Source organism: Denticeps clupeoides, chromosome 13, assembly GCF_900700375.1.
Source record: "Denticeps clupeoides chromosome 13, fDenClu1.1, whole genome shotgun sequence".
Lineage (NCBI taxonomy): Eukaryota > Metazoa > Chordata > Actinopteri > Clupeiformes > Denticipitidae > Denticeps > Denticeps clupeoides.
The window spans coordinates 20,522,137-20,533,521 of NC_041719.1; the positions used below are offsets into that span (position 1 = coordinate 20,522,137).

At 39.7% G+C, this 11,385-nt stretch overlaps 1 protein-coding gene across 4 annotated transcripts in view; it reads left to right on the plus strand.

Moving 5' to 3' along the window:
- shc2 (SHC (Src homology 2 domain containing) transforming protein 2) overlaps nucleotides 1-9,701 on the plus strand; it is a 55,727-nt gene extending 46,026 nt beyond the window's left edge. For 3 of the 4 annotated variants that reach the window (XM_029000393.1, XM_029000389.1, XM_029000391.1), the window contains 5 exons: nucleotides 1,172-1,265; nucleotides 3,662-3,832; nucleotides 3,919-4,208; nucleotides 7,422-7,529; nucleotides 7,840-9,701. In XM_029000393.1, coding sequence (XP_028856226.1) covers nucleotides 1,172-1,265; nucleotides 3,662-3,832; nucleotides 3,919-4,208; nucleotides 7,422-7,529; nucleotides 7,840-7,950 — 774 coding nt within the window. In that variant the 3' untranslated portion in view covers nucleotides 7,951-9,701. Of the gene's footprint in view, nucleotides 1-1,171; nucleotides 1,266-3,661; nucleotides 3,833-3,918; nucleotides 4,209-7,421; nucleotides 7,571-7,839 lie in introns of all 4 variants that reach the window. The other variant, XM_029000390.1, reaches the window with a different exon arrangement.
- The last annotated feature ends 1,684 nt before the right edge of the window (nucleotides 9,702-11,385 follow it).

Sequence of the window (11,385 nt, forward strand, 5' to 3'; positions counted from 1 at the left end):
ACAAATTTCACTGTGTGCACTGTGTTCTGTGCTGCTGTGTATCACGTGTGACAATCACTTCACTTTCACTTCACTTTCAATAAGTCGGGCTATGATCATGAAAAACGACAAAAGCTGATTACCAAGATTAAGATATAGGGGGATCACACTCCTCAGCCTCCCTGGAAAGGTCTACTCCAGTGTACTGGGTCCGGTCGATAGTTGAATCTCAGATTGAGGAGGAGCAATGTGGTTTACGTCCTGTCCGTAGAACTGTTGACCAGCTCTTTACCCTTGCTAGAGTGATGGAGGGGGCATGGGAGTTTGCCCAACCAATGGATTTGGAGAAGGCTTATGACCGTGTACCCAGGAGCACCCTATGGGGAGCGCTCCATGAGTACGAGGTGAATGACCTTTTGATAAGGGTCATTCAGTCCCTGTACCAGAGGTGCGTGAGCTTGATCCGCATAGCCGGCAGTAAGTCGGACCTGTTCTCAGTGAAGGTTGGACTCCACCAGGGCTGCCCTTTGTCACCGGTTCTGAAGAATTTCTAGGCACAGTCGTGTTGTGGAGTTTGGTGGCAGGAGAATATGGGTCTCTGCTTTTTGCAGATGATGTGGTCCTCCTAGCATCATTAGGATCTGACTTTCATCTCTTGCTGGGTAGGTTCAGTGGTGCAGACGCTGAACCGATCTTTTGTGGTGAAGAGGGAGCTGAGCCAGAAAGCAAGGTTCTCGATTTACCGGTCAATCTTTGTACCAATCCTCACCTATGGTCATGAGCTTTGGTTAATGACTGAAAGAACAAGATCGCGGATACAAGCGGATACAAAATGAGTTTCCTACATAAAAAAATCTCAATAAAGTATTTAGTTTGTTGTCGTAACAAAATGTGTAGTGTATGTGAATGCACAAAAAACGCAGTGCATAATTTGCATTCAGTGTAAGTCAATGGGCCCCAAAGACAAACTGAACATTGTTATACAGTTAAAAAATTGGCACAATTTTTACAATTATATATTCTGATATAAAGATGTGTAAATATTTTTAGAAAATGTTTTTAGTCAGGAGGCTAACCTTTTTGTGCTGCATATTTATAACACAGACCTACTTGGTTACTGAAAGTTAACGTGTGTAATTTTATTGGTCATGATAAAAGATGATAAAAATGTAATTTGGTCTGCTGTCCTCAGATTGGGTCTCATGTGAAAAGAGACATATCCATTCTCCCCTGCTCTCAGCCAAGTTATGAACCCCAGTGGGACACAGAGAGCAGTAGCAACACAGGTGAGACACCACATGGCAGGAACAACAAATGTTTTTTTCATCATTAACATTAATAAAACAGATACTCACTCACATTTGTTTTTATTACCTTAAATGTATGAAGAAAAGTTACAGAAACAAACTAATCAGTTTTATGATAAAAAAAAAACATCAAATGACAGAAAATGTCTAAAGGGGAAGAACTAAACTAACAAGAGGCTAAACACAATCTGGGAAGTTGAAGCAACATGCACATGCTGCATTAGACTGGACTAAATCAAACAGAGATAAAAAATAAACACAGTGTAATATGGTGAACATTAAGCTCTGATTGTATCAGAATGAATGAGCAAATGTCTGTTGTTAAGATGAAATGCTCTTAACCAAATCTCCTTAGATGTTTTCTTTATTTGATGCATGCCAATAATTTAACCACTTTTGAACAACAGGACATGTCTTGTGATATGGTTGTTTAAGAAATGAGAAGCTACTCACTGCATCAGTTAGGGTTAAATAAATCATCCATGCAGTAATTATCCAAATTTAAATCCTTTGTTAAAGACATTTCAAAAACCACAATGACATTTAAAAAAACACAACATTTCACATTATGAAAAGGGTAGGACCACATTTCTTTTTTATGATTAGACAGTATAATGACATGCATGACAATGTTCTTTGTTGTCATTTCCTGGTTGTCCTTTGACTTTCTTTGTGCAAGTGTTAGCTGAGGTAATCAGGAGTTAATTAGGATATGTATTATGCATTTTGTGGGAAGAGGTTTCAGTTGCTGCCAAGATTCTGCGAATATGGGTGTTCCTGTCCCCTGGTCTAGGGTAAGGAGAAGAACAAGGCTGTTGTGGTGTAGTGCAGTGGGAGGATGGGAGTAAACCAGGTAACAACTATTCCTTTATAGGGTATTATTTACACTAAATATAATCTATACAAAATCACACATAAACCACTGCAGCAAGGATCAAGGGTGTTACATTTACATTTACAGCATTTACCAGACGGCCTTATCCAGAGCGACTTACAATCAGTAGTGACAGGGACAGTACCCCTGGAGCAATTTAGGGTTAAGTGTCTTGCTCAGGGACACAATGGTAGTAAGTGGGATTTGAACCTGGGTCTTCTGGTTCATAAGCGAGTGTGTTACCTATTAGGCTACTACCACCCTTATATCTTGATGTTTACTGTATTGTTGAATGTTTAATACTTTAATCCTTATTACACAGGAATCTAGATGGTGCTAGCTGCACAAATTAATTTGGTTTTGCTGATGCCAGAGCATGTCTGTATTGTTCTGTGAGGGCATGAGGCTAAGTTTTGGAGGAGACACTAAATTTATCTTAAGAAAAAAAAATTGGAAAGTGGCTAAATTTCCTTAAACCTAAATAAAGAAAAGTGTTAAGAAGGAGTAGAAAAAAGTACAGATAATCAGAGTAATGCTACACTTAATCTGTTTAGTCTCTCCTGGAACTTTTTATAGGGATGTCAATGCTTTCCCACACTAATCACATAATCTTGGCAATGACTGATCATTCTTCCTACAAACGATCTTAGCTAACATTTATGCAAGAAAGGTCAAGCAGAAAATGACAACAGGATTCATTGTCATGAGTGACACGAGTACTGTCCAATCACAAACAAGGATGTTGTCCTACACTTTTCCTAATCTGAATTGTGGCTTAGTGGTGTAAATAGACATATTTCATAGGTATACCGTACAGGCCAAAAGTATGGACACACCTTCTCATTCAATGTATTCTCATGACCATTTACATTGGTAGATTCTCACTGAAGGCATCAAAACAATGAATGAACACATGTGGAGTTATGTACTTCCAATTGTTGGAAAACAATTTCAGGTGACTACCTCTTGAAGCTCATCGAGAGAATGCCAAGAGTGTGCAAAGCAATAATCAGAGCAAAGGATGGCTATTTTGAAGAAACAAGAATATAAAACATGGTTTCAGTTATTTCACCTTTTTTTGTTAAGTACATAACTCCACATGTGTTTCATTCATAGTTTTGATGCATTCAGTGAGAATCTACCAATGTCAATGGTCATGAAAATAAACACAATGAATGAAAACATTTGGCTTGTACTGTATGTGTACAAGGGTACACATCCAAAAACCTAATGTTCTACAGTATTCTACAGTAAATCAAAGGGAATCATAAAACACTTGTATTTTAAGTGAATGATAAATAAATGAAAAATGACTTCAATAAATTGAAGGTTACAAAATGTATTGATGTTATTAGTTCAGTTATAATGTTTCCATGTTTTATGACATTCCTGCTTGAGATGAAATGATGTAGGTGTATAAGGACATAAATTATCTCAGTTTTATGGAACATATCTCAAGGAAGACAATTTCTGCATATTTGCCGTTTTCTACCTGATCTAGTGTTAACCTCAGATGGCTACCTACGGGCTGATGGCGATCTCCATGGCAGTCGGGACTATGAGGAGCACCTGTATGTAAACACGCAGAACCTGGACAGTCTGGAGAGTAGGACAGCCAGCAACCATGGTGGAGTCAGAGCAGAAAGTCCTAACAAGGATATATTTGACATGAGTAAGTCTCTGAAACATGAGTATTAAAGTGAGTAAAAAAAATAAATTTTTTACATCAACACATTAGAGAAAAAAAAATTCCTTCAGGGCCACTTGAGGATGCACTGCGACTACATGAGGCTGGTGGTGTATGCATGGTTACGGACGAATGGCCAAGCCCTCCAAGCAGACGGGCACCTGTTGCACCCACTGATGAGATACTGAGGCACGAACCCTGGTACCATGGTCGCATGAGCCGGCGGGATGCTGAGAAGCTTTTGGTCAGAGACGGAGACTTCTTTGTTCGTGACAGCACCACTAACCCTGGGCAATATGTCCTGACCGGCATGCACTGTGGTCTGCCAAAACACCTGCTGCTTGTTGACCCAGAGGGAGTGGTAAGATATTTTAATGATACTAGGCTGTAAGTTATAATTGCATGTATTAAGCTAATGTAGCGGTTCTTCTTCTGCGTTGTGTAAATTTTTTTTTTTCGTTTCTCGAACCGCAAATATGTCCAAGAGAACTGAACCGGGTGGGTCTCCAACCCACTAACCCAAGGGCACGGCCGCTTCCAAACAATTGTTGGGGGGTGATCAAAGTTTTATAACCCACATAATGTTTTACAATAACCATAAATTGAACAAACAAAAATATAGAAACATATTTGGCATAACCAGAAACACTAACACACTTCGACATTCTACAATTAATTAAACACCTGGATTGTCATTATAATTCCCTTACCCACACCAGAATACAGGTAACCAAAATAAAAGTCTTTAGAAAATAAGAAAATAAAAGACACAAAGCACACCTTTATAGAAATATACTTATAAATCTAGTGTAACCATGGATTACACTAGATTAATAAAACTCCCCAAAACAACCCACTCACAAAACAATGATACAAATAACAGAAAAAAAAAACACAGAAAAAAATATTTTGAGCAGAGAGAAAACACTCCAAAACCCTAAAACACAGTCTTGATTTATAATCAAAAGTGATTCTCCAGCTAATATGCTATCCCCTAAAGGATTAAGGTAACCCGATGGAGGTCACCCCCCAAATTACCTATAGGTAACTATGCCCAACAAACAGTTACACACAAGACTGATACATCCTATCTCACAACATATGAGGAATGCTCACATCTCTGGTATGTCTTACCGGAGATGTGAGCATTCAACAATCTTAAGGCCTCTCTACACTCACTAGTCCAGTCTGACAGAGTCAACCGACGAGTGCTAGTGGTCCTTTTCACAACCTTACCTCGGCGAGGCTTCTTCGGAACAGCGGTCAGCAAAAACAGTGGTCTTGCTATGGTGGAACAATGCTCTATGAAATGTTGGTAATATACTACCATGCCAAGAAAAGATCTTAATTTAGTTACTGAAGGTGTGACACCATCTGACTCCATCAAATCCTGCTCATTCACATTTAAAATAGCCTCCACCTTCGCTGGATCAGTAGCCACATCCTCCACACTGATGATATGGCCCAAAAGTGACTGTCTCAAAAACTGACACTTGGATGGAGAAGGTTTCAGGTTATGCTGCTTGAGACATTGGAGCACCATTTCCAACCTCTGCAAATTCTTCTCCGCAGTCTTCCCAAAAACCAATAAATCATCCAAATAATAGAGGAGACGTATACAATTTTGGTCGCCAAACACAGTCAACATAATTCGCATAAAAGTTGCCGGACTATTACACAATCCCTGTGGGAGACGATTGTACTCATGCAGACCCAAGGGGGACGAAAAAGCAGTGAACTTTTTGTCCTCCTCATCTAAGGGAATGTTATAGTAGCCCGACGTCAAATCCATGGTACTAAAATATGCATTGCCTCCAAGTGCAGCAAGGACATCTGCCTGGTGAGGCAACGGATGGGCGTCCTTCACTGTGCGAGCATTCAACCATCTGAAATCAGTACAGATGCGTAGGTCTTTTTCCACACGAACACAAAAGGTGACACATACTCACTGCTCGACTTGCGTATTATCTCCTTCTCCTCCATGTCATCCAATCCTCTCTCAACGTCTGATAATGTGCTGGTGAAATCCTCCGATAGGGAAGCCGGAAGGGTCTGTCATCAGTGAGACGTATCCTGTGACAAAAATCACTTGCCTCTCCACAATCCAACCTATGTTTGTAAAACACACTTTCGTATTTCTCAATCAGCTCCAGAAGTTTATCTTTCTATGTCCTGCAGACCGAAATTCTCCAATCTACTCTCCATAGACGTTCCAACCACACTTACAGTGCTTGTTGCTATCAGACAATGATTTTTCCTGTCAGACGCCAGTGTTCCAAAATTCTGTGAAATTTCCAATGCGATACATGGGAACACATCAACAATTTTTGCATTCTGGCAAAGTGTGATTTCAGAGGGAGTAGGGTTTATCTTTTTTACTGGGAGCCATCCGTCTCCCCAAAGAGGTGAAACGACTCTACCCACCAGTAGGTTACGATGCACACACCGGGTCTTACACGGCTCAACTACGACAGTACTACCTGCAGAGAGATGTGTTCCAGGTGGCAATCATTCCCAGACCAGATGTTCACTTAAGGGTTCAAGTGTGACAGCCCTCTTCAACTTAACTGTACCCACTTTATCTGGAAGGCTTTCCCCCCCTCCATCTCTCCAGATTGGATAACATCCGCAGAAAATTACCATGTTCATTTTGACACAGTCCATCCGGTTTGTTTAAGACACTCCAATAACGGTCATTGGATTTCAACTGCCTGATCAATGGTTTCAAAACGTTAGTACCAATAACCAATTGATCTACTTGATCTTCTACCACTAATACAGAAACCTCAAAACTAATTCCAAACAATTCGAGTTTTAGTGTACATTCACCCACTGGGTTAGTCTGCTTACCCCCACATCCCACCAATAGCACATCTGACAGGGTTAACTGGTGATCACTGAACACACCTTCCTCCTGTAGCTGAGCAATGACATCTGCACATAGGGTAGTAGCCATAGATCCGCTATCGAGCATCCCCTGCAGTTCGTACTGAGGTGTAAAACAGGCCCTCACTCTGACCTGCTTTTTAAGAATTCTGAAACACCACTGCCTTACCCCCTGGCGCCATAGTACAACAATGTGAATAAACAGACTCATTATCATCAGTGGAGGATGAATCAATTAGCCCCTCATTGCCCTCCTTCAACTCAAGGCATTTCAGTTTCCCTGACACAGCCCGTCCTTTTTGTGACCAGATTTTGATCTGCGTGGCACAGAATTACAGTTACTACCAACATGTCCAGGAGAGTAACATCTGAAACAGAGCTTATGCATCCTACAGTGAATGTTCGTTGTGTGCTCAGAGCTATCACAGACTGTGCATTTACCAGGCCATTTGGGTGAAAATTCAGGGTGTGCCACACAGAACCAACAACTAAGTAAAGAAAATTCTTCTACAAAATGAATTTTAATTTTAATGGATTTTAAAACATTTTACTTTCCCAGTGTTCCCAATGTTCCCAATCACGATTGTGATGTTCAAGATTAAAATATGTGAGATAGGCCATAAGTCAGTTTCAATACTTGCAATGCTTGCAAAAATAGACTACTGACAGCTTAATTCTTGTTTTACAGGTGCGTACTAAAGACATGCTGTTTGAGAGCATAAGCCACCTCATCAACTACCACCTGAGGAACCAACTTCCCATCATGGCAGCTGAGAGTGAACTTCACCTCCAGCAGGTAGTGTGCCGGAAGCAATGAACTTACATCCACCCAGCCAGGTATTTCTGCTTCATATATGCATGCTTCACACATCCAGGCAGTCATTCATTATGAGCCTAAATTTAGATTCTAATTTGTCATATCTGTGTACACTCTCTGACCACTTCATTAGGTAGACCTTGATAACATTGCTTGTTTATGCCAGATGAATGTCGCATCTTAAATATAGGCTTATCAATCTAGGCAACATTTTCCAATCTTCTGTTGTCCCATATTGACGAGCTTGTGCATATTGTGGCCTCATTTTCCTGTTTTTCCTATCCGACAGGAGTGGCACCGAGTGTGGTCTTTTGAAATTGTAGCCCATCTGCTTCAGCTTTCAACATTTGCATTCAGAGATGGTATTCTGCATAACTTGGTTGTAAAAAGTGGTTATTAAAACAACTGTCACTTTTCTATCATCTGAAACAGTCTGCCCATTCTCCTCTGACTTCTGATATCAACAAGGCATTCTGACCCTCACCAACAACATTCTATGTTCAAAGTCACTCCAAAATCAATCCTTTGTTCTTTATTCAGGGGCAGTGGTTGGCCTAGTGGGTAAGGAAAAGGACCTGTAATCAGAAGGTTGCTGGTTGCAGACCGCCAAGGTGCCACTGAGCAAAGCACCGTCCCCACTCACTGCTCCCCGGGTACCTTTCATGGCTGCCCACTGCTCACCAAGGGTGATGGGATAAGCAGAGGGCACCATGTGCTGTGCTGCGTTTCACAATGACAATCACTTTACTTTCACTTCAGCAAGTTGTCTTCACCACATCTAGATGCTTAAATTCATTCTGTTTCTGCCATATTGAACATGCAATTGAACATGTGTACCTAATAAAGTAGTTGGTGAGTGCATGCTGTTCAATTTCTGCTTTAAAACCCAATGTGGCTAATCGCACACACAGTATAGCTTGAGGTAGAGAAGTAGAGTAATTTCTGTGCACGATCTTCTAACTGAACACATACAGCACTATGCAATGTTGCACTATGCAATGTATGCAAAGTTGCCAGATCACATTATAAAAGCTGGACAGTATGTTTGAGGATTGTTGTGAATTCAAAAATTTGCAGTAGCTGGTTAGCAGGATGCAGAATTCGTATAGATTCATATATAATGCCTTCTATGAAATGTCTGTATTTGTATTTTTCTGCAATCCCAGAAAAGCTCTATAGAACGTGTATTCATGTTTTTACAATTTAGCTATTTATTGCAACCCAATCTCAGGACCAAAATTTAAGTTGATCCTATGAAGTCTTTCTATAAGAATTCATTTTGGAATATTAAGTAGATGAAGTCAAGCTGTTTTCTGATGAGAATAACAAAAAAAAACACCCTCCCATCTTATGTTTCTCAGTCAAGTAAAGACGCATCTCAAGGATACCACAGGAGAATGTCAATTCTCCTTCAAATCTGACTGAGGATAAGATCTTTCACTCAGAAACTTTTTCAGGGATTCATGTGTGTATCATTAGTGTTCATAAAACCCATCATCTTGTGCAAATTTACATGGGTGGGACCTTTAAAATGAAGCTGTAAATGTATACATTATAGACTGTTTAATGATGTGTTCTCCTAAGGAAAAGAGTCTTGCATAGCTTCTAAAGGTCCTAATATCCTACTAAGAAAGGGTCCTACATTTATGTAACTTATGTAAGTTGCTATGGCTAGGAATGTCTGCCAAATGTTGTAAATGTCTTTGAATTTGTGGAACACTCAGCAATTCATGTTTACATCGTTCTTCCTTAATATCAGCAGTGTTTGTAACATTTTTATTCCAGCATAATTCATATATTGTAAAAATTGCTCCAATACCAAATAGTTTGATAAGTTGGTCAATTAGTGTTCAGGGTTATACTCTGACTTCTTCATGAGCTCCATTGCCTGACTTATTATGGCTGCAACTGCAGATCTTAAATGTACTTAAACCTCTCTGTTGTATTTGTTTTCTTTCAAATGAAATGTGTTTGCTGCACATGAAAAGGTTCAAACTCACATGTCTTTCTGCTAGGGGCCTTGTCAAAGGGGAAGTGGTTGTTTCAGAAATGCTTTAGAAATTATTTTCATCACAGTAAAATGTATTTATATATTGTATGGAGCAACAACAAAAAAAAACTGCAACTGAATAAAAAACATTCTTGAATTTATTTAATTGGTAATTAATGCATTTAAGATTCATTATGCAAATATACAGGCATTGAAATTCAGTAAAAAAGTCAAACATAATCATTAATGGAAATAACTTTATTCATCCGATATTATTCAGCACATTTTGTTTCAAGTGAAGATGCTTATCGGTAATTCAAGCTGACATTTGGGGACCTACAGGAAGAGAAATTGAGTGCAGAGCTCATCCTCACTGGTTAAAATAATGGAAAGGATGATGAAATGGATAGTGTAGTTCAACTTAGTCTGTCTTTGTCTTTGTTTCTAATAACTGATTTTATATTTTTCAAACTGAAATAGCCTACTTGAAAAAGGGGCTTGTCATGGCGGTACAGGGCAGGGAGGACACAAACTCCAAAACAAAACCAGGATTTAATGACAAGACATGAAATGAAGCAGGAAACAGACCAGGTGACAGGTACAATGCTGGCACAAAGACTGGCCACATACAAACCATATTTAGAATAACATACCGGTGATAACAGGAGCACAATAGACAGAAACACCAAGAAAACCTGGCACGGACATCCAGGTAGGGATGTGCAATACAACTGATTTTCTTTCCGATTCAATAGTCACGATGGCAAGCTGATGGGGGAAGGAAGTGCTGAGGCGGGACATACTGGGGACAAGGATTTATTAACAAACACAAATAAACATGGCTTGGTGGCCGAAAAGAGTGAAAGTTAAACAAGGGAAAAACCCAAACAAGCCCGCAGGCATGTGGTGGTTGGCAGAACTCAAAAAACACAGGAACAGGTCAATTTCACACACAGAGTCCACGAAAATGCAGTCCCTGCAGAAGGGGCGGAGCCACAGACTTTTAACAGCTATCAGAATTGACCCCAGCTGGCAACCTCACCTGGAGCCAATCCAGACAAATACCAAGTAAAATTTAGCTTGGTATCGGCAATACTGATCCAGATACTAATACTTTATATAAAAACTTAATGTGGAAATAATTGTAATAATTGTATAATAAATACAATGTGCTTTTACTTTACTTTACTTTACTTTATTTAGCAGACGCTTTTATCCAAAGCGACTTACAATAGGAAGACACCAGCAGTGTGCTTGCGAATACGGAATATGTACATCTTACCAATTATCATGTTAGTATGTACCTTTAATGTAGCATTGTCAGAAGTTTGTATCACACCAAGGATGAGAGCATTGCAGTTATAATACCACTCAGGCTGCAGTAAACAGTGCATTTTCTGCAGGTTGGAGTGAGTCAGTTTTAAGGTTTATATTAGATTAGAAGAATATTTCCATTACAAGAAGAAATATTTAAAGCCTAATTTGTGTCTTTAACTAAGCATTGTTTAAATTATTATTAATTTTAGGATTGTTGCTTTAATTTACATAGTCCTAATCTGATTTCTTCAACATCATCGATTCACACCATAGCATGGTGTGAAGGTTGCCGATCCGCCAAGGTGCCACAGAGGTGCCACTGAGCAAAGCACCCATCCCCACACACTGCTCCCCGGGCGCCTGTCATGGCTGCCCACTGCTCACTCAGGGTGATGGGTTAAATGCAGAGGACAAATTTCACTGTGTGCACCGTGTGCTGTGCTGCTGTGTATCAAAAGTGACAATCACTTCACTTTCACGTTCAATCACTTAACTTTCACTTAATTAAGAAAAAGAAAAATATTATAA